Source organism: Hyla sarda, chromosome 7 (genome assembly GCF_029499605.1).
Source record: "Hyla sarda isolate aHylSar1 chromosome 7, aHylSar1.hap1, whole genome shotgun sequence".
In the NCBI taxonomy this organism is placed as follows: Eukaryota; Metazoa; Chordata; class Amphibia; order Anura; family Hylidae; genus Hyla; species Hyla sarda.
Window position 1 is genome coordinate 60,410,911 of NC_079195.1, and position 25,169 is coordinate 60,436,079.

General features: G+C 42.7%; 1 protein-coding gene across 1 annotated transcript in view; it reads right to left on the reverse strand.

Annotated features, from left to right (window-relative positions):
- Positions 1–2,062: 2,062 nt before the first annotated feature.
- The window catches only part of CFAP46 (cilia and flagella associated protein 46), a 236,144-nt gene continuing 213,037 nt past the window's right edge, over positions 2,063–25,169 (reverse strand). The window contains exons 56-58 of the mRNA XM_056529249.1: positions 24,276–24,388; positions 2,416–2,496; positions 2,063–2,186 (exon numbers count right to left, since the gene is read on the reverse strand). Coding sequence (XP_056385224.1) covers positions 2,182–2,186; positions 2,416–2,496; positions 24,276–24,388 — 199 coding nt within the window. The 3' untranslated portion in view covers positions 2,063–2,181. The remainder of the gene's footprint in view (positions 2,187–2,415; positions 2,497–24,275; positions 24,389–25,169) is intronic.

Sequence of the window (25,169 nt, forward strand, 5' to 3'; positions counted from 1 at the left end):
ACCAGAGCTCTGTGTAATAGGGCCCTTAGTCCTCAGAATAGAGACATCGCCTATCAGCGGCATCTTGCTGGAATAAGGATGCCAAAGGTACTGGTACTCCGCTATCGGTTTAGAAAGGTGCCCATGCTGAGTGAATAGGGAATGGGGTCAGACTGTCTATAAGGGTCCTTACCCCTTTATTTAAATCCAAGCAATTTTAAAACATTTTTTAAACCCCTTTCGCTTCTGCTCTGGAAGGATGAAAGCTGTACTGTGATTGGTTGATATGCAGAGATTTGCAAGTGCACAGATACGCTAGATATTTTATGCTCCTGTATAGCCTGGACATGATAAGCACACCTTTGTAACACATACTTGTATTGCCCCAATGCATAACAAAAATAAAAATTAAGCATCCCTGCAGACAGTAAAATAGTGCATGTACCGTTTTTTCTCCAGTCACAAACAACGTCCGTTATTAAAGGGGTACTCCGCCCCTAGACATCTTATCCCCTATCCAAAGGATAGGGGATAAGATGTCAGAATCGCCGCGGTGCCGCTGCTGGGGACCCCGGGGATCGCTGCTGCAGCACCCCGCTATCATTACTGCGCAGAGTGAGATCGCTCTGCACGTAATGACGGGCAATACAGGGGCCGGAGCATCGTTATGTCATGGTCCGCCCCTCGTGACGTCACAGCCCGCCCCTGTCAATACAAGTCTATGGGGAGGGGGCGTGGCGGTCGTCACGCCCCCTGCCATAGACTTGAATTAAGGGGACGGGCCGTGACATCATGAGGGGCGGAGCCATGACGTCACGCTGCTCCGGCCCCTGTATCGCCCGTCATTACGCACAGAGCGAACTCGCTCTGTGCAGTAATGATGGCGGGGTGCCGCAGCGGTGATCTCCGGGGTCCCCAGCAGCGGGACCACGGCGATCTAACATCTTATCCCCTATCCTTTGGATAGGGGATAAGATGCCAGGGGCGGAGTACCCCTTTAATAACGGGCTATGACGGGTTTAAAACGGATAATGTAAAAAGCCCATAAACTTTAATAAGATTTTGTAAAGGCCGTATGGGATTTTGTAATGGCCGTTTTTAGGGGTTTTCATAACGGAACATTATAACGGCATGTATGGCCGTTGGGTTCAATAATGTAGTACCAGAGCAGTTACACTTACCCCTGACTTTCCTTCCAGAATCGCTCAACAGTTTTTGCTGGTTATGCACTGTTTGTCCTGTCGTCTTGCCAAGAGCTAACAGACCTGACAAGGTAAATGAATAAGTATGGAAGATATTTAGATAAATCAATTAGAACAAGCCAGTAATGCTCAGATATATAAAATGGTGGACATATTTTAAAGGGGTACTCCAGATGAAAACATTTTTTTTTTCAAATCAACTGGTGCCAGAAAGTTAAACAGATTTCTAAACTACTTCTTTTTAAAAATCTTAATCTTTCCAGTACTTCCAGCTGCTGTATGCTCCAGAGAAAGTTGTGTAGTCCTTGTTAGTCTGACCACAGTGCTCTCTGCTGATACCTCTGTCCATGTCAGGAAGTGTCCAAAGCAGGAGCTAATCAACTTCCTCTGTAGTATACAGCAGCTGATAAGTACTGGAAGATTTAAGATTTTAATTTGAAGTAATTTGCAAATCTGTATAACTTTCTGGCACCAGTTGACTTGAAAACATTTTTTTACTTCTGGGGATTTCTTGGACTTTGATATTAATGTCTTTTGAACTGGCCATCAAAATCAGATCAGCCAGGTGATTAATCTCAGCACTTCCTCTAATCAGTTATATAAAAGAACCTGTGGCCTATTCACCACATTTGGTATAGTATTGTGCCTTGGCTACAACATTACAGCTCCTTTAGTCAGCTGATTCATGGGGGTGGCAGCTGGGAGTTGGATCCCTACAGTACTGATATAATTGGCCTAGCCAAAGCATAGGCTATTAATATCAAGGTCCTAAAAGAAACTAAAGTGATTTTAAGATTGATCTCCCACCTCCCCAATTTTTTGCTATATTATTAGTGAGAGATAGAGATATGTACATCATCACTTACATTCAGAAAGGGAGTCCAGTCTTTTGGCATTCTGCTCTAGGGATGTATTCCATTGGTTAAGCATCAGAGAGCGTACACCCGCCACGCTCAGCATTAGGGCTGTTTCCACAGGTCTTTCCAACAACAAGTGAGATTTACTAGACACAAGAAATATTTATTAGTCACAATATTTTAAAGGGCTTGTTTCACTGTTTCAGGAGAATAAAAGATGAAATATCACCAGGGAAGAAATGGAGGCTCGTGGTATTATACAGTAAGACATGAAAACTGGGTGAGTACTTGCCAATGGCAATGCATACTGATGGAAACAACTTTCACCAATCTTAATAATGTATTATTAATGATTAAATATTTATTGCATTTTTACCTTTTTTGTACATCAGTCATCGATTGCCTGGAAAAACTCTGACTTGTTCTCACTTGATCCAAAAGAATCAGTAGCTGACAACCTAAATAATGTAAATTAGCAAAGTCAAAAAAATGATGTCCCACAAGGAAATAGGGGTCTCCCAGTAGCCAGATATATAGCACTTTAGGAGGGTCCCATCACTATGATGGAAAAACACTTTTTTAGTATGCGTAGAAAACTACTGATTGATGACTTGCTTTATGGTAGATTAATATCTCATTTTGCAGCATATTTCTTTACAGTTAGCCGAGTAAACTATTAACCCCTTAAGGACCCGGGCTTTTTTCCGTTTTTTCATTTTCAATTTTTCCTCCTTAACTTTAAAAAATCATAACTCTTAAAAATTTTCACCTAAAATTCTATATGATGGCTTATTTTTTGCGTCACTAATTCTGCTTTGTAATGACATTAGTCATTTTACCCCAAAATTTACGGTGAAACGGGAAAAAAAAATCAATGTGCGACAAAACACTATTTTGTAAGTTTTGGGGGCTTCCGTTTTTACGCAGTCCTTGTTTCGGCAAAAATGACACCTTATCGTTATTCTGTAGATCCATATGGTTAAAATGATATCCTACTTGTATAGGTTTGATTTTGTATCACTTCAGAAAAAAATCATGAATACATGCAGGAAAATTTATACGTTTAAAATGGTCATCTTCTGACCCCTCTAACTTTTTTATTTTTCTGTGTTCAGGGTGCTATGAGGGCTCATTTTTTGCACCGTGATCTGAAGTTTTTAGCGATACCATTTTTGTTCTGATCAGACTATTTATTCAATATATATTCAATTTATATGATCAAAAAAGCGCTATTTTGGACTTTGGAATTTTTTTGTGCATACGCCATTGAACGTGCGGTTTAAAAAGCAGTATATTTTTATAATTCGGACATTTCCACATGCGTCAATACCACATGTTTATTTTTATTTACACTGTGTTTTTTTTATTCTTGGAAATGCCGGGTGATTCAAACTTTTATTAGGGGAAGGGATAATTGGAAGGGTTAATGATTTTTTTTTTACACTTTTCTTATGCAATATTATAGCTCCTTTAGGGGGCTATAACATTGCATTAACTGATCTTTTACACTGATTGATGCATCTCCATAGGAATGGATCAATCAGTGTTTTCGGCGATTGAATGCTCAAGCCTGGATCTCAGGCTTGAAGCATTCATTCGGCGACCGGCAGCGCAGGAGAAGGTAAGAAGACCTCCTCCTGTGCTACAGCTGTTCGCGATTATACCGCGGTGATCCCGAACAGCTCCCTTAGCTAACCGGGAACTTTTACTTTCGTTTTTAGCCACGCGGCTCAGCTTTGAGCGCGCGGCTAAAGGGTTAATAGTGCGCGGCTATTAGCCGGGCCCGCCGTTATATGATGCGGGGTCACCGTGTGACCCCGCGTTATATCGCAGGACCGGGACCCAGGACGTACCCATACGTCCCGGGTCCTTAAGAGGTTAACAGTTAGCAGAGTCACTATTTTTGCAGCCCTGTATGATCACATTGACTATACGATACAAAATATATAATTTTTTTTTATAGATGCTGTCCCTAATGAAAAAAGTTTTTTTCAGAATGATAATACATTCTACTGTAAAACTTTTTTAAGGCTAAAGGAGGACAGGTTAATGAATTGCAGGGTGTTGTTGGGTAAAGGTCACTTCAACTGAGATGAGGATAATTCATCTTGAATGTAATAGCTATCACATAGAAGCGTCTCAAAGGATCGGTTATATTGATGCCACACAGGACCATAAGAAATAGCTACTGTATACACTCTATAAATAAGAGGCAGAACACAGGATGACTGCCATAAAGCACTATCTTGTCTCCAACACAAGGACAAGAATTTATGGTGCTTGTTCTCCTGGGCCCTTGTAATTCATTTTTCATGTACTGATATTAATGTAAGCTTACCCTGTGTAGCAACAATGTATTACCACTAGAATCAATAAAACCACTAAGACACTATATAAATCTTTTCTATGTATCATATGAATACACATTAGATTGCCTAAAACGTGATAATTCTGTATTATAGTGGGGGGAAAAAAGTATTTAGTCAGCCACCAATTGTGCAAGTTCTCCCACTTAAAAAGATGAGAGAGGCCTTTAATTTTCATCATAGGTATACCTCAACTATGAGAGGCATAATGAAAAAAAAAATCCATAAAATCACATTGTCTGATTTTTAAGGAATTTATTTGCAAATTATGGTGTAAAATAAGTATTTGGTCAATAACAAAAGTTCATCTCAATACTTTGTTATGTATCCTTTGATGGCAATGACAGAGGTCAAAAGTTTTCTGTAAGTCTTCACAAGGTTTTCACACACTGTTGCTGGTATTTTGGCCCATTCCTCCATGCAGATCTCCTCTTGGGCAGTGATTTTTTGGGGCTGTTGCTGGGCAACATGGACTTTCCACTCCCTCCAAAGGTTTTCTATGGGATTGAGATCTGGAGACTGACTAGGCTACTCCAGGACCTTGAAATGCTTCTTACGAAGCCACTCCTTCGTTGCCCTGGTGGTGTGTTTGTCATATACTGAAAGACCCAGCCACATTTCATCTTCAATGCCCTTGCTGATGGGAGGTGGTTTTCACATAAAATATAACGATACATGGCCCCATTCATTCTTTCCTTTGTGGTCGTGGCTATAGAAACATAGAATGCGTCGGCAGATAAGAACCATTTGGCCCATCCAGTCTGCCCAATAATCTGAATCCTATCAATAGTCCCTGGCCCTATCTTATATGAAGGATAACCTTATGTCTATATCTATCATATATGAAGGATAGCCTTATGCTTATCCCATGCATGCTTAAACTCCTTCACTGTATTTGCAGTGACCACTTCTGAAGGAAGGCTATTCCATGCATCTACTACTCTCTCAGTAAAGTAATACTTCTTGATATTACTCTTAAACCTCTGCCCCTCTAATTTAAAACTATGTCCTCTTGTGGTAGTTTTTCTTCTTTTAAATATGCTCTCCTTCTTTACCGTGTTGATTCCCTTTATGTATTTAAAAGTCTCTATCATATCCCCTCTGTCTCTTCTTTCTTCCAGAAGAGACTAATCACCATATTAATGATACAAATACGAGGAATAGAACAACAACAATATTAATAATAATAATAATAACAGTAACAACAAACAATCATAAGCATACTTACAGAGGTTAGATGTGTGCCCAAAACCGCAACCGTGGTCACGCCTATAGTGGGCCTACCCAATAGAGAATGATAAGAATATGGGAGGGTTGGGTGGGTCTCGTGAAAAGTATGACTGCTCAAAGGCAGGGTATTTATGTAAACACTCGTCCCCTCCCACAAACACAGCCTTAACAGGCTTACACTTGTGGTCGTGGCTATAAGCGTAAGGTACATACCTGAGACTAATCACCGAATTAATGATACAAATAAGAGGAATAGAACAACAGCCACAATAATAATAACAACAAATAATCATAAGCGTACTTACAGTGGTTAGATTTGTGCCCAAAACCACGACCGTGGGCACGCCTATAGTGGGCCAAAAAAACAGTAGTAACAAGAACTGATTATGTACCTCGTCCTGACCCCGGGCATTTGACAACATTGGCTATGGTGTTTACAAAATACCATGTTCCCTCACATGACGAAGCATGCAACAATGTGGAGGGACATGTGTGTAACTGTGTTAAATCAGTGTCCCTGGCTGCCAAGCAATGTAACCATACCTGTGCGAATGAGGCAAACCTTGCCGTATTAGCTTATAAGGAGCCATAGGGGAAATGCCTGTAAAAGGTCCAAAAACTCAAAAAGAACTAACATGTAAAACCGTTATTTGGTATGGCTTTGTGATAACCCTATTCCTGTAAGTGACGGGTCATGCCCAGTATCTCCCTACCGCCATGGCAAACACGAGTATGCCAGCATCTGTAAAATGAAATGTTATTGACCTGGAGATGTGTGTCAGTAACAATAACGTATGATAGACCACTCCCTGCCGACGTGGCAGGCACAACAGATAAAACCCCCACTGCATCGAAATATTGTTGCTCTGAAGACGTGTCAGCAACAACAACCTATGTGGTGCTTCCCCCTGCAGACGAGGCATAGATAACGGTATACAACCACCAATATTGAGGCGTCATTGCCCTGAAGACGGGTCAGTAATAATAACCTATAAGGTGCATCCCCCTGCAGACGTAATAATGTAAGTTGTACGTAAGTATAAGTAAGTGAATGGCTGGCTGTGATATAGTAAACGTAAATACTGTACGATAACATATGAAACAATATATGATCAAACGTATTTGAGGGTAGAGTACAAGGTTAAAGGGGTACTTCGGTGGAAAACTTTTTTTTTTTAAATCAACTGGTGCCAGAAAGTTAAACAGATTTGTAAATTACTTAATCCTTCCAGTAATTATTAGCTGCTGAATACTACAGAGGAAATTCTTTTCTTTTTCGAACACAGTGCTCTCTGCTGACATCATGACCACATGATTGGAAAGTTCTTAAAATTGACAGAGGTGTCAGCAGAGAGCACTGTGGTCATGGTGTCAGCAGAGAGCTCTGTGTTCCAAAAAGAAAATAATTTCCTCTGTAGAATTCAGCAGCTAATAAATACTGGAAGGATTAAGATTTAAGTATTTAACAAATCTGTTTAACTTTCTGGCACCAGTTGATTAAAAAAAAAATAATTTGTTTTCCACTGGAGTACCCCTTTAAAGAGTGGTGCTGTAAGTTTTTTTTTTTTTTATCATGACGTACCGATAAAGAATGGGATACTAATTCGTAACTACAGGTGAGGCATATGCTCTATGAAGAGACAGTATATATGTGACAGAACAATATTGACATGACTATATTGCACCTGAAATAAGATTTATTAGTGTGCTAAAGCTGAAGTCTAAGCAGCAAGCCCTACAGAAGATGCCATGTCCACCGTTGGTGCGCTCGTCACAGTGTGTCAGGAGGGATGGGATAGCGTGCTTTGCCTCAAACACCCCTCCTTTCTCTTACTACTCTAAACGTCAGGACCCACCATGTGCTTCGCAAATGGAAGCACCGAAGCAAGCAATATGTAACCGCTTACTGAAATGCACCCACCAGTGAATTCCAGGTTAGTTTGCGCAGAGGTCTGCTGCCTCCTAGCCCCCATTCCACTGCCACAAGGGACCCAGAAGGTGGGCTGTGCAGCGGATCACACCGGTGCAGCAACAACCTTTCCTTATCTAGAGAGGTCATCCACTGTCGACCGGAATACTCACATGCCTGCGGCCAGCATTACACTCCCAGCCACATGCTTGCTCCCCACGAATTCCAGTCTGCCGCCCGTGATCTTCATCCTGCAAACAAGTGAGCGCAGCCACCCGTAACTTGGCGTGGCGGAAATTCAACTGTGACGTCCTCACTCTCGTGAAAAGTAGGACATGCCCTGCCTGTGAGCTGGAGGGTGTTTATGTATACACAGGCCCCTCCCACAAACACAGCCTTAACAGGCTTACACTTACATGGGTCAGTCATCCTGGTACCTTAGCAGAAACAGCCCCAAAGCATGATGTTTCCACCCCATGCTTCACAGTAGGTATGGTGTTCTTTGGATGCAACTCAGCATTCTTTCTCCTACAAACACAAAGTGTTGAGCTTTTCCCAAAAAGTTCTACTTTGGTTTCATCTGACCATATGACATTCTCCCAATCCTCTTCTGGATCATCCAAATGCTCTTTAGTAAACTTCAGACAAGCTCGGACATGTACTGGCTTAAGCAGGGGGACACATCTGGCACTACATGATTTGAGTCCCTGGCGGCGTAGTGTGTTACTGATGGTAGCCTTCGTCACTTTGGTCACAGCTCTCTGCAGATTATTCACTAGGTCCCCCTGTGTGGTTCTGGGATTTTTGCTCACCGTTTTGGTGATCATTTTGACACCACTTGCGCGGTGCCCCAGATAGAGTAATATTGTGGTCTTGTATGACTTCCATTTTGTAATAATTGCTCCCACGGTTGATTTATTCACACCAAGCTGATTGCCTATGGAAGATTCAGTCTTCCCAGCCTGGTGCCGGTCTACAATTTTGTTTCTGGTGTCCTTTGACAGATCTTTGGTCTTGGCCATAGTGGAGTTTGGAGTGTGACTGTTTGAACTTGTTATCAGTATAAAAGACACCTGTCTACAGCCTCAAACAGGTGCCATTAATACAGGTAACAAGTGGAGGACAGAGGTGACTCTTAAAGAAGAAGTTACAGGTCTGTGAGAGCCAGAAATCTTGCTTGTTTGTAGGCTTGTTACGATTTCATGGATTTTTTTTTCTCATTATGTCTCTCATAGTTGAGGTATCCCTATGATGAAAATGACAGGCCTCTCTCATCTTTTTAAGTGGGAGAACTTGCACAATTGGTGGCTAACTAAATACTTTTTCCCCCCCAATACTTTAGGAAGAAATGACCACCTAAAAGCAACACTATTTAGGTTGCTACACTGGTGCCCTGGGCATTGGCATTCAGTATAGTAAGGTGTATGTAGAAATGAAGAGTTTCCTATGCAATGAATGGACGAGAATGCTAAAATGACTGCTCAGTATCCACTGTTTCTCATAATGTTATTACACAATAGGAATAACTAAGGAAAGAAACACCACCATTTTGGGACTTTGATTCTGCTCCCTGTGCCTCCTTTTGCATAGAAAACTGGAGGCATATTTTGGAAAAAGGCATTATGAGCATTTGCAATTAATATATATTTTGTAATTGGTCAATGTCTCATTGGCCATGTTCAATTTATTATTCAATCTATTGTAGAAAAGTGAAGGAGGAGAGCACATATTGGTAATGGGCAGCTACTACAATGCGTCAAGCCCATATACACCAGTGGGGTTACTTAGTCCATGTAACTGAGGTGACTTCCACGGGGTGCTACATCACATAAAGACAGAAAATCCAATAAGAAACTAGTAAGCATAAAGAGTGTGGGTCAGCACTCACAGCGTCAGACGTCTACCAATATGAAGAACCGATAAGTGCTGACCCACGCTCTTTATGGTTACTAGTTAAAATTATTTATTGATTAACAAGGGTGGTGACAAAACCGGACCTCAAAAGCCCACCCTAAATACCTATGTGCGGGTTTGATTATATAATGGAATAATGAGTTTATTATATCTTAAAATTACATCACCATATTGGGACCATATATTATCACCAAACAGTGACCAAATAATGCCATAATTTAGTGACAGAATAATAATATCATACAGTGACCTACTAATATTACCATAGAATGATCAAATAATACCACCATACAGCGACCAAATAATACCACCGTATAGTGACCAAATAAGACCAACATACAGTGGCCAAAAAAGGCCACAGTACAGTAACCAATTACCACCATACAGTGAGCAAATATGACCACCGTATAGTGAACAACTAATATGATCATACAGTGACCAAATAATACCACAATGTAGTGAACAAATAATACCAACATGGTATTACATGATGTTATACTATGTGTACACACTATTGTCAGAAGTTTGGAGCCTTCATTGGTAGTTTCTCCATATTTCATAAGAAGAATAGCGCACTATGCAGCTGTATTGTTAACTTCAACACAACTGACATTGACAGAGCCCATCATAACACAATAGGGTCCAACTGACTGATCCATGTGGGCCAAAACAACCCAGTCAACCAAGTACTCTTTGGCCCTTTTACATAGAAAAATATCTGCCAGAGTGGATAATAACCCCCCCATGTATAAGGGCTCTTACTTCCACAAAGGCTCTGTCGCCCAAGGGCCCACATGAACATAGAAAGACTGCTCCACTTTCATTCATACCAGCGTTGATAAATCTTCAATGGTTGTAATGTTATGATGTGTTTCATGGCACTGCTGGTAAGCCTGCCTTATTATCTAAACAAAGTACATAAGGATGCCCACAATATGTAGAAGAATAACTGTTTCAACACAGTGTCACATGGTTTGCATCAGAATGTCTCTATGTAATCTGTAGGCATTTTTGTTACTTGGTGGACCAATTGTTATCCCTGTGCCTTTCTATAGAAATATTTGCAACAAGCCATAACATCTATTTCTGTACCATTGATCTTTGAAATAAAAGTGTACATAGAAATGACATGTCTCAATTTTTAATCAAATGGAGAGGTCTCTAAGGTATTTTTTTTTTCTTTAGAAAATAAGAGCTGCTACAATTTTATCACCTGTCGGTCACTTTTCACCCCAGACAAAAAAAAATAATAATTATGCTTTTGTGCATTACATCATTATTGTACACATTTCATATAAGGTTATAGGGGGAGATTTATCAAAACCTGTCCAGAGGAAAAGTTGCTGAGTTGCCCATAGCAACCAATCAGATCACTTCTTCTATTTTTGCAGAGAAAGAAGCAAGCTGATTGGTTGCTATGGGCAACTTCTCCTCTGGACAGGTTTTGATAAATCTCCCCCATAGAGTTCTTTGAAAAGAAAGTTCTGTTTTGCAATAGAAATTTTTTTTTTGTTGCAAAAAAACATAACCCACCAAGAAAGAATTGTCATATTTCTGCAAAACTAAGCATACAGTTATGTCTCAGACAGATATGTAAATGATCACAGGTGTGGTCTGACTATACACTGTGTCTTGCCACAAGAGGACATAAAAGTGCTGTCCTATAAAAAAGGCTCCCCCCTATGTCTCATAAGGGCGTAAGCTACTTAAGGGTAGTTTACTCCCTTATGAGACATTGTTGACTGCTAGACATGCCTTGACGATTGACGAACCAGCCACTTTCTGGGCCATTCTGACCAAGTTATTAGGAGGTGTTGGGAGTAGTGGTTACATAAGGGCACACACATGGAAAACAGGCTCCAGAAAATCCACACAGACCACCAATAGAGAGGATCATATGATCTGCTGACAGGCACAAGCTGCTTGCACTTCTTCCTTGCCCACCATCTAGACACAGGTGGCACCTCCATTACAAATCGTCTCTGTCCTGACCATTTCCAGATGCTCGCCAGAATAAAATTTGGTGGTATGGCACCCATTAAGTGCCATTGATCGCCTGTCCCCTTCCCCTTTGTTTGCAGAGGTGTTGTGAATGAGTAACTTGGACTTCTAAGGACTGGAGCCCTTATTGTCATTCCATAATGTTTTATTTAACCCCTTAAGGACCAAGCCCATTTTCACCTTAAGGACCAGAGCATTTTTGCACATCTGACCACCGTCACTTAAAGCATTAATGACTCTGGGATGCTTTTACTAATTCATTTGATTCCGAGATAGTTTTTTCGTGACATATTCTACTTTAACATAGTGGTAAATTTTCATGAAAAATTAAAAAATTTAGCATTTTTCTAACTTTGAAGCTCTCTGCTTGTAAAGAAAATAGACATACCAAATACATTTTATATTGATTCACATATACAATATGTCCACTTTATGTTGGCATCTTTTTATTTTTGGAAGACATCAGAGGGCTTCAAAGTTCAGCAGCAATTTTCAAATTTTTCGCAAAATTTTCAAAATCTGAATTTTTTAGGGCCAATTTAGGTTTGAAGTGGATTTTAAGGGCCTTCATATTAGAAATACCCAATAAATGACCCCATTATAGAAACCGCACCCCTCAAAGCATTGAAAATGACATTCAGAAAAGTGTGTTAACCCTTTAGGTGTTTCACAGGAATAGCAGCAAAGTGAAGGAGAAAATTCAAAATCTAAATTTTTTATGCTCACATGTTATTGTAAACCCAAGGGGTCCAGCGAGCCTTAACACCCTAAGGGTGTTTGACGACTTTTCATTAAAGTTGGATGTGTAAATAAAATAAAAAAAATTTCACTAAAGTGGAGTTTGTTTTCTCAAATTTACAATTTTTACAAAGGGTAATGGGAGAAAATGCCCCCCAAAATTTGTAGCCCCATTTCTTCGGAGTATGTTAGGACGTAAAATGTTAGGACGTAAAATGCTCTGCGGGCGAACTACAATGCTCAGAAGAGAAGGAGCGCCATTGAGCTTTTGGAGAGAGAATTTATTTGGAATGGAAGCCATGTGCGTTTACAAAGCCCCCCGTGGTGCCAGAACAGTGGACCCCCCCACATGTGACCCCATTTTGGAAACTACACCCCTCACAGAATTTAATAAGGGGTGCAGTGAGCATTTACACCCCACTGGTGTTTGACAGATCTTTGGAACAGTGGGCTGTGCAAATGAAAAATTAAATTTTTCATTTTCACTGACCACTGTTCCAATCCAAAAATCTGTCAGACACCTGTGAGGCGTAAATGCTCACTGTACCCCTTATTACATTATGTGAGGGGTGTAGTTTCCAAAATGGGGGTCACATGTGGTGGGGTGCATTGTTCTGGCATGATGGGGGATTTGTAAACACACGTGGCATTCAATTCCGGACAAATTTTCTCTTCAAAAGCCCAATGGCGCTGCTTCTCTTCTGAGCATTGTAGTGCGCCTGCAGAGCACTTTACATCCACATATGGGGTATGTTCTTACTCAGAAGAAATGGGGTTACAAATTTTTTTGGGGGGGGGGCTTGTTCCCTTATTTTCCCTTGTGAAAATGAAAAATTTCCGGTAACACCAGCATTTTAGTAAAAAAAAAAGTTTTTTCATTTTCCCATCCGACTTTAACCCCTTCCCGACCTATGACATACCTGTACGTCATGAGTGGAAAGGTGTTCCCGACCAATGACATACAGGTACGTCATGAACATTTTTGCCGCTACTCACGGCATCTAGCGCCCGGTAAGATGGTGGCTATCACAGATAGCCAGTCATCTTACCATGCGACCTCGGGGGTTTCATCCCCCACCCCCCCCAGCGATCGCTGCTATTAGCTAGTCAAATCTGACTAGCTGATAGCAGCGTTTCGCTATGAGAATACTTAGCAGCGCGGTGTCCCTTACCCGTCCCCCGGCGTCACTTACCCGGCCATGCGGTGTCCCAAGAGGTCCCGGCGCGAGCGGCGTCCTCCAGGCAGTCCCGGCGGTGGTGCATCCCCCTCGGTGAGTTTCCAGCAGCAGGGCGGCATCTTCATTGGCAGCAGTGAGATCGCTGTAAAGCGATCTCACCGCTGCCTCTGGGAGTTTCAAAACTGCAACTCCCAGCATGCCCAGACAGCCTTTGGCTTTCTGGGCATGCTGGGAGTTGTAGTTTTGCAACATCTGGAGGTCCACAGTTTGGAGACCACTCTATAATTGTCTCCAATCTGTGCTCTTCCAGATGTTGCAAAACTACAAATCTCAGCATGCTCAGTCTGTCCAGGCATGCTGGGAGTTGTAGTTCTGTAACATCTGGAAGAGCACAGATTGGAGACCATTATACAGTCTTCTCCAAACTGTGGACCTCCAGATGTTGCAAAACTACAACTCCCAGCATACCAGACTGCCAAAGCATGCTGGAAGTTGTAGCTTGGCAACATCTGATCCTTCAGATATTGCCGAACTACAACTTCCAGCATGCCTGGGCAGTCTGGGCATGCTGGGAGTTGTAGTTTTGCAACAACTGGAGGCACACTAGTTGGGAAACATTGTCCATTTCCTAACTCCGTGTTTCCCAACCCGTGTGCCTCCAGCTGTTGCAAAACTATAACTCCCAGCATGCACTGACAGACCATGCATGCTGGGAGTTGTAGTTTTGCAACAGCTGGAGGCACACTGGTTTGGAAACACTAAGTTAAGTAATAAACTTTCAAGTGTTTTGCAACCAGTGTGCCTTCAGCTGTTGCATAACTACAACCCCCAGCATGCACGGACAGCCAAAGGGCATGCTGGGAGTTGTAGCAGTATGCCTCTAGCTGTTGCATAACTACAAGTCCCATGCGCATGCTGAGATTTGTAGTTTTTGCAACAGCTGAAGGCACACTGGTTGCGAAACACCAGTTTGTTATCTAACTCCGTGTTTCGCAACCAGTGTGCCTCCAGCTGTTGCAAAACTACAACTCCCAGCATGCACGGAAGAGCCAAAGGGCATGCTCGGAGTTGTAGTTTTGCAACAGCTGGATGTTTGTCCCCCCCCCTCCCCCCAATGTGAATGTACAGGGTACACTCACATGGGCGGAGGTTTACAGTGAGTGCTGCAAGTTTGAGATGGCGCAAATTTTGCGCTGCAGCTCAAGCTCCCAGCGGCAAACTTGCTGTGAACCTCTGCCCGTGTGACTGTACCCTAAAAACACTACACTACACTTACACTAACCTTAAATAAAAAAGTAAAAAACACTACATATACACATACCCCTACACAGCCCCCCTCCCCTCCCCAATAAAAACAAAAAACGTCTGATACGCTACTGTTTCCAAAACGGAGCCTCCAGCTGTTGCAAAACAACTCCCAGTATTACCGGACAGCCATTGACTGTCCAGGCATGCTGGGAGTTTTGCAACAGCTGGAGGCACCCTGTTTGGGAATCACTGGTGTAGAATACCCCTATGTCCACCCCTATGCAAATCCCTAATTTAGGACTCAAATGCGCATGGCGCTCTCACTTTGGAGCCCTGTCGTATTTCAGGGCAACAGTTTTGGGACACATATGGGGTATCTCATAGAAATTGCCTTACAAATTTTGGGGGGCTTTTTTTTCTTTAACCCCTATGAAAAGGTGAAGTTGGGGTCTACACCAGCATGTTAGTGTATACAAATTAAATTTTTTACACTGACATGCTGGTGTTGCCGCATACTTTTCATTTTCACAAGAGGTAAAAGGTAAAAAAGACCTTCAAAATTTGTAATGCAATTTCACCTGAGTACGGAGATACCCCATATGTGGGAGCAAAGTGCTCTGGGGGCGCACAACAAGGCCCAGAAGGGAGAGTGCGCCATGTACATTTGAGGTGATTTGCACAGGGGTGGCTGATTGTTACAGCAGTTCTGACATAAACGCAAAACAATAAATATCCATATGTGACCCCATTTTGGAAACTACACCCCTCATGGAATGTAATAAGGGGTGCAGTGAGCATTTACACCCCACTGGTGTATGATAGATTTTTGGAACAGTGGTCTGTGAAAATGAAAAATATCTGTCAAACGCCTGTGGGGTGTAAATGCTCACTGCACCCCTTATTTAATTCCATGAGGGGTGTAGTTTCCAAAATGGGGTCACATGTGGGGGGTTCCACTGTTCTGGCACCATAGGGGCTTTCTAAATGTGACATGCCTCCCAAAAACCCTTTCAGAAAAACTCACTCTCCAAAATCCCATTGTCGCTCCTTCCGTTCTGATCCCTCTACTGCGCCCGCTGAACACTTGACATACACATATGAGGTGTTTACTTACTTGAGAGAAATTGGGTTACACATTTTAGGGTGATTTCTCTCCTTTTACCCCTTGTAAAAATTCAAAAATTGGGTCTACAAGAACATGTGAGTGTAAAAAATGAAGATTTCGAATTTTCTCCTTCACTTTGCTGCTATTCCTGTGAAACACCTAAAGGGTTAAAACACTTACTGAATGTCATTTTGAATACTTTGGGGGTTGCAGTTTTTATAATGGGGTAATTTATGGGGTATTTCTAATATGAAGACCCTTAAAATCCACTTCAAAACTGAACTGGTCCCTGAAAAAGTACGATTTTGAAAATCTTGAGAAAAATTGGAAAATTGCTGCTGAACTTTGAAGCCCTCTGATGTCTTCCAAAAGTAAAAATGCGTCAATTTTTTGATGCAAACATAAAGTAGACAAAGTGTATATGTGAAACAATATGTAATTTATTTTAAATATCCATTTTCCTTACAAGCAGAGAGTTTCAAAGTTGGAAAAATGCCAAATTTTCAAAGGTTTCATGAAATTTTTAGATTTTTTACCAAGAAATGATGCAAATATCAGTGAAATTTTACCAATAACATAAAGAAGAATATGTCACGAAAAAACAATCTTGGAATCAGAATGATAAGTAAAAGCATTCCAGAGTTATTAATGTTTAAAATAACAGTGGTCAGATGTTCAAAAAATGCCCAGGTCCTGAAGGTGAAAATGGGCTGGGTCGTGAAGGGGGTTAATGTAAATTCATCAAACACCTCTGGGGTGTTAAAGGGGTATACCGGGCAAAAACATTTTATGGGGATAAGATGTCTGATCGCGGGGGGCCCGCTGCTGGGACCCCCCGCGATTTCCCTGCAGCACCCACATTCTATGTGGGAGCTGCGTCTATGGTCTGCGTCTATGGCCATCACACCCCCTCCCATAGACATGAGTGGAGGGGTCTACACCAACATAGTTGACCATAAAATGTACTCAAATATAGCAAAGATATGTTAAGAAATATCAATCTTTATTGTTACAAAATAGTATAAAAACATGTAAAAACATATACTGGTGAGGTACAACAGAAACACAGGTAGATGACAAGTAATTAAATGTTTTTTTTCCTTTTACCTCTTGTGAAAATAAAAAAGTATGGGACAACACCAGCATGTTACTGTAAACATTTTTATTTTTTTTGCACTAACAAGCTGGTGTAGACCCCAACTTTTCCTTTTCATAAGGAGTAAAAGGAGAAAAAGCCCCCCCCCCCCCCCGAAATTTGTAACACAATTGCTCCCGAGTACCGAAATACCCCATATGTGGCCCTAAACGGTTTCCTTGAAATACGACAGGGCTCCAAAATGAGAGAGCGCCATGCGCATTTGTGGAATAGATTAGGGATTGCATGGGGGTGGACATAGGGATATTCTACGCCAGTGATTCCCAAATAGGGTGCCTCCAGCTGTTGCTAAACTCCCAGCATGCCTGGACAGTCAGTGGCTGTCCGGAAATGCTGGGAGTTGTTGTCTTGCAACAGCTGGGGGGGAGCCTCCCCCCCAAAATAATTATTAGCCGCTGCACTCTACTGTACTATCATGTGCCCGGGCTGCAAAAATAAACAAAATAAACTTTAACTCACCTTCCGACGTTACCAGCCTCATGGTCCCTCCGCTGCGGTCCTGGGGATGGGAACGTCACAGAGCCGTCAGCTTATCACCGGCCACAGCGATGTCCCGCCTCGGCCGGTGATAGGCTGAGTGCATTGTCATGTAAGAAGCCAGCCGGCTCCTTACATGACAGTGGGCTCAGCCTATCACCGGCCGAGGCGGGACATCGATGTGGCCGGTGATAGGCTGACGGCTCTGTGACGTTCCCATCCCCAGGACCGCAACGGAGGGACCGTGAGGCCGGTAACAGGGAACGTCGGAAGGTGAGTTATCCTTAGACTGGGCACAGAATAGTACAGTACAGTGGCTGATAATTATTCATTCGAGGGGGGCCCAACCGGTATTGCAGTATGGAAATTTTTTTTATTGTGCAGGAAAAATTGTCAGCATTCGGTATGAACCAGCATACCGCCCAGCACTAGGGGAGGGGGGACAGTGTAAGGGGTGTATATGTAGTGTTTTACCCTTTATTATGTGTTAGTGTAGAACTCCAGCTTTTGCAAAACTACAACTCCCAGCATGCCCTTAAAGACTGTGCATGCTGGGAGTTGTACTTTTGCAACAGCTGGAGGCACACTGATTGGAAAACCTTGAAATAGGTTCTGTTACCTAACTCAGCATTTTCCAACCAGTGTGCCTACAGCTGTTGCAAAACTGCAACATGCTGGGAGATGTAGTTAATGCAACAGCTGGAGGTAGGCAACTACAACTCCCAGCATGGCGAGATAGCCGTTTGCTGTTCGTGCATGCTAGAGGGCCACAGATTAGAAACCACCGCACAGTGATCTCCAAACTGTGGCCCTAGGCAACAACTCATCGGCTTCCGTAGTCTGCACCAGGGAGCCGCACCTCATCGCCGCTGGTAAGTGACAAGTCACAGCACAGTTCCCTCGTTCTGCCCGGACTACAGTGGGTGGGCAGAGTGGGGGAACCGAAATTTACCCCCCCACCCTGCCCCAGATCTGCTATTGGTTGGTCGCTTTTGACCGACCAATAGCAGGGATAGGAGGGGTGGCACGCCTGCCACCTCACTCCTATACCTTCTGGGGGATGGTGGGTGTATTGGAAAGCCCCGATCCCCCTTATTTTCCAGGTCACTGGAGACCCGTATGACCCGGAATCATAGCAGATCGCCGGTCTGAAATCTGGTCTGCCTGCCGACATGGGGGAGGTCTCAGGATTTCAGCAGGCATCCCAGTCTGGTCCCCGGACGACCGGAATTCTCACGGGTGTACAGGTACGCCCTTGGTCCTTAAGTACCAGGGCATCAGGGCAAATCTGTACGCCCTTGGTCCCTAAGTGGATAAATGTAGGGACAATAAATATAGAATAATTCAGCATGGCAACTTAATGTAAAATAAATTTCCTGCAGCCTATTAACATGAATAACTGACCACCTTTGCCTGGGAATGGTGCCATTACTGCAACTGCTCCTTTTAGCAAGCGGAGCAATCTGATAATAAACTGGAATGATGACGGAAAGTGCAAACAATCCACTACTACACTGGAAGTTCTACAGACTATATAGATTACTAGGGTAAATTCAAGAAATGTTTGCTTTTGAGTGAAACAAGATTATATGGTTTCAAGAAACCAACAGGGGTGGTGCAAAGTTGGCAGTTGCACATGACATGATGCTTGAGGGATACAAAGGCACCTCTGCCACATAAGATTATGATTCAAACTGACCAAACATCCAAAGATGTTTTATTAGGATATCAACCTGTCTGCAATTTAATCTCAGTACAAATACACCTGTTCTGTGAATGCCTCAGAGTTTGTTAAAGAGCATTACTGAACAAACAGCAGCATTAATACTTGTATAAAGATTCAGGAGGCACTCACCATGGGAATTTGTGCAAAAAGGATCTTCTTTATTGCATGGTGCAGAAACAATAATTAAAATCGGGCCAGCATGGACGCTGAGCATCCACGCTGGCCCGATTTTAATTGTTGTTTCTGCACCATGCAATAATGAAGATCCTTTTGGCACAAATTTCCATGATGAGTGCCTCCTGAATCTTTATACAAGTATGGACTGTATGAATTGCTTCTGTTGGGATTGAGCACCTTGATTGTGATTTGTCTGGATATATAATTCCTCCTTTGCTACTGGCTATACTGTGCTATTGTGGACTTTTGCATATCAGTGGGAGTGTAGCTGTGATGGCTATTCACTCCTTCTATTATTTAAACCGCAGCATTAAGACAAAGGAGCTCACCAAACAGGTCAGGGATGATATTGTGGGGAAGTACAAAGCAGGGTTAGGTTATAAAAATATCCCGAGATCTAAAAATCTCATGGATCAGAAAAAGGAAGACAAGGCCATCCACCTGCGATCAACAGCTGAGGTGGGAGAAGCTGTCCACAGGACAACTAGTTGAGTACTCCACAGATCTGCATTTATGAAAAAGTGGCAGAAAGAAAGCAATTGTTGAAAGTGAGACACAAGAAATCCTGTTTTAAATTTGCCAAAAACTCTGTGGTAGACACAGCCAACATGTGGAATAATGTGCTTTGGTCAGATGAGTCTCTGAGCACACCATCCATTATGGTAGCATCATGCTGTAGGAATGCTTCTTTTCAGCAGGTACAGGGACACTGGTCAGAGTTGATGGAAATATGGATGGAGCTAAATACAGGGCAGTTCCTGAAATAATCTAATACAGTCTGCAAAGGACTTGAGATCGGGACAGAGTTTAACCTTTTAGAAAGATAATGAACCCTGAACATACAGTAAGGGCTACAATGGACTTGTTTAGATCAAAGCATGCAAAGCATGTCCTAAAATGGCCAAGTCAAAACCAATCTGCATCTAATGTGACTGAACTTCAGTTTTTTTGCCAAAAAAAATAAACAAACATGTCCATCTCTAGATGTGCACAGCTGGCAGAGACATACACCAAAGGGCTTGAAGCTGTAATTGCAGCAAAAGATGGTTCTACCAATTCTACCAATACTTAAAGGGGTATTCCAGGCAAATACATCTTATCCCCTATCCAAAGGATAGGAGATAAGATGTCTGATCGTGGGGGGGCCCACTGCTGGGACCCCCGCGATCTCCGTTCAGCACCCGCATTCTATGCGGGGCCGCGTCTCCAGTCTCAGAAACCTCTTTGTTTCCGGGATAGGAGATGTGACCTCACACCACGCCCGAATAGATGTATTTGGCTGGAATACCCCTTTAAGCATCATACTCATGTCAATTTTTTTGTTCTCATTATTGTTTGTGTCACAATAAAAGGTATTTTGCACTTTCAAAGTACTGTGCATGTTGTGTTAATCAAAATCAAAAGACCAGGGGATAAATACTTATACAGGGCACTATAAAAGAAGAAGAACAGCACTAAAAGTAATTCCATAAAAATATCCAATCTGGCAAAACTATTTAAAATCCATTAGTTTACAGCTTACAGTTTTAAACATAAAGAGTATAGTCACAAATGTTTTCATGCAGTCTCCATAACAGATTCTGTGTTGTAATCCAAATGAAATTCCCATCATTGATTTTTTTTTTCATTGTAGATTTAAACTACGTATTGCAGAAAACAATATGGACACCACATAAGGTAGCCACACACACATTAGCATTCTGTAAATCTACAGCAGAAATCCAAGGGTTTGGATTGGATTTCTGCTGTAAACTCTCTCCAAATCCACAATGAATATTTCCGACAGATAAATCCATGTTAATCATGACTGGACTGAGATATGTTCAGAACCCCTAAACTGTAAACTGATGGATTTTAAAGTGTTTTGCCAGTAAATTTTTACAGGATTCCCATGAAGTGCTGGATTATCTTCTTTAATAAGAACATATTGTATCAGTACTATAAATGGCACAAGACAGCTTGAGGGCCTGGTTACAAATTTTGCACTAAGGCTGAAGTGCTTTAAAGATATGCCTCTGAATCCCCCCTGTAATAAACTAGACTTTTAGTTAAAGGGTTTTTCCTATGAAGCAAGGTTGGTAAAATCATATGTGTAGCACATACCGTATATTCCGGCGTATAAGACGACTTTTTAACCCCGACTTTTTTTCGGAAAAGTCGGGGGTTGTCTTATACGCCGGGTATTGGGGTCCGGGATAGGAAAACTTATGACTATCTGCCCGGGCCGGCTCCCGTGTGTGGGGGCCGGCCAGAGCAGATAAAAACTAATTACTGACACTAAAAACCAGGGTGTCTCCAGCTGTTGTGAAACTACAACTCCCAGCATGCACGGACAGCCTTTGCCGGTCCGGGCATGCTGGTAGTTGTAGTTACACAACAGCTGGAGGCACCCTGGTTTTTAGTATCATGAGAACAGATAATCATAGCTTTTCCTATGCCGGACATCCCTGTGTTCCGAAAGATCTTTTCGGGACATAGGGATGTCTGCCGGTCACTCACCATTCCCCGACCGGCGAGTGTCCTCCTGCGGTCCTCCTCCGCCTCTATGGTTGTATGCACAGGACGTCAGTGACGTCCTCCTGCGACCATAGAGATGCAGGAGGACCAGGAGAACCGCAGGACCATCGCAGGAGGTCACCGCTCATACAGGCCCGCGACTGCTGCTATCGTCCATAGCAGTAGATGGTGACCCTGGGCCGGAGGAGCAGTAATAACACTGTGGGAGCAGTACAGACATACAGCCTCCAGCCATACATTGTATATGGCTGGAGGCTAGATGTCTGTGAGGGGGGGGGGGGGGGGGACTGTCTACTAATGTGGGGGAGCTGCCTACTAATGTGGAGTAACTCCCGACCTAATGTGGGGGAGGCTGCCTACTATTGTGGGGAAACTGTCGACCTAATGTGGGGGAACTGCTGACCTAATGTGGGGGGAGCTGCCTACTATTGTGGGGGAACTGCTGACCTAATGTGGGGGGGGAACTGCTGACCTAATGTGGGGGGGAACTGCTGATCTAATGTGGGGGAACTGCTGACCTAATGTGGGGGAGCTGCCTACTATTGTGGGGGAACTGCCGACCTAATGTGGGGGAACTACAACCTAATGTGGGGGAACTACAACCTAATGTGGGGGAACTGCCAACCTAATATGGTGGAACTGCAACCTAATGTGTGGGAACATGCTGCCTACCTAATGTGGGAGGAACTATACTGCCTACCTGATGTGGGGGGAACTACAAGGTTCTGTACATCGCGGTAGAAGGGGTAGTCTTATACGGCGAGTATATCCCAAACTCTATATTTTAACTGGGGTCGTCTTATACGCCCAGTCGTCTTATACGCCCCGTCGTCTTATATGCCGGCATATAAGGTAAATACATAAATATACACTCATTGCCCATTTTATTAGGTACACCTTGCTAGTACTGGGTTGGACCCCCTTTTGCCTTCATTCCTCATGGCCTACTTTCTATAAGATGCTGGAAACATTCCTTAGAGGTTTTGGTCCATATTAACACAATTACATTACACAGTTCCTCCACATAGACATGATGACATCACACAGTTCCTCCATATAGACATGATGACATCACACAGTTCCTCCACATAGACATGATGACATCACACAGTTCCTCCATATAGACATGATGACTTCACACAGTTCCTCCATATAGACATAATGACATCACACAGTTCCTCCATATAGACATGATGACACCACACAGTTCCTCCATATAGATATGATGACATCACACAGTTCCTCCATATAGACATGATGACATCACACAGTTCCTCCATATATACATGATGACATCACACAGATCCTCCATATAGACATGATGACATCACACAGTTTCTCCATATGGACATGATGAAATCACACTGTTCCTCCATATGGACACGATGACATCACACAGTTCCTCCATATAGACATGATGACATCACACAGTTCCTCCATATGGACATGATGAAATCACACAGATCCTCCATATGGACATGATGAAATCACACAGTTCCTCCATATGGACATGATGACATCACACAGTTCCTCCATATGGACATGATGACATCACACAGTTCCTCCATATGGACATGATGACATCACACAGTTACTCCATATAGACATGATGGCATCACACAGTTCCTCCATATAGACATGATGACATCACACAGTTCCTCCATACGGACATGATGACATCACACAGTTCCTCCATACAGACATGAAGACATCACACAGTTCCTCCATATAGACATGATGACATCACACAGTTCCTCCATATGGACATGATGACATCACACAATTCCTCCATATAGACATGATGACATCACACAGTTCCTCCATATGGACATGATGACATCACACAGTTCCTCCATATAGACATGATGACATCACACAGTTCCTCCATATGGACATGATGACATCACACAGTTCCTCCATATAGACATGATGACATCACACAGTTCCTCCATATGGACATGATGACATCACACAGTTCCTCCATATGGACATGATGACACCACACAGTTCCTCCATATAGACATGATGACATCACACAGTTCCTCCATATAGACATGATGACACCACACAGTTCCTCCATATAGACATGATGACACCACACAGTTCCTCCATATAGACATGATGACACCACACAGTTCCTCCATATAGACATGATGACATCACACAGTTCCTCCATATAGACATGATGACATCACACAGTTCCTCCATATAGACATGATGACACCACACAGTTCCTCCATATAGACATGAAGACACCACACAGTTCCTCCATATAGAAATGATGACACCACACAGTTCCTCCATATAGACATGATGACACCACACAGTTCCTCCATATAGACATGATGACACCACACAGTTCCTCCATATAGACATGATGACACCACACAGTTCCTCCATATAGACATGATGACACCACACAGTTCCTCCATATAGACATGATGACACCACACAGTTCCTCCATATAGACATGATGACATCACACAATACCTTACCTGTAAAATCTAAAGCCAGAAATTTGTCTAACAGAATATGAGCTAAAAGCCTCTCTGTCCCATAGAAGATAAAAGCACCGCAGCTTGTCATCAGACTTTCCCACTCTCCATGGCTGGAAGACAATGAATAAAAAGGTAATGTAGTGAAATTCTCGTGAAGAGCACAATCATATTTTTGTATTCTCAGTTCATGTTAGGTTCATATATTTTTTGTGAAAAAGCATAACATCAAAGAAAAGCAGGAAAAAATGTCCCTAAATATGGCCATGTAACGGCAGGCTTCAGAGTTGTTTCATTATTTGTGAGCTCGTGCCAGTGATGCACTATGGCACTGGATTAGCAACATATCACATGATTTGTAGGGACTACCGATTTATATGATTAGTAGGGTTGCACGATTTGGGGGGTTGTGACATGGGGTAGGAATGTCCCATCCCCCTATCTCACATCTCTCACGCTCCATGTCACATCTCCTCCAATAATGTTGTGCTAGGGCTGGGGGAGTCTTCCACAGATCCTGTTCTCCTCCATGCAGTCCGGTGTCTTATGGGACTTACAGGACCTTTCTGCTCAGTAACTGGCTGAGTGGGAAAGGTTCTGAAAGCATCCGATTGTCAGGAGCACCCAGAAGATACCGGGACTGCACTGAGGAGAATGGGATTTGGGTCAGAACTACGGAGGAACGGGCTAGGTGAGCATCAGGTGTTTTATGTTTTCCGCACTCCACTGAGTGTTTTCCAATCACGGTGCCTTTGCTATTGCAAAAGCACAACTCCCAGAATGCACGGACAGCCTTTGAGTGGGAGTTTTGTAACAGCTGTAGGCATCCTGGTTGGGAAACAATGACTAAGCATTCGGATTTTAGTGGCCACAGGTAATCGCAAATTTTCTCTA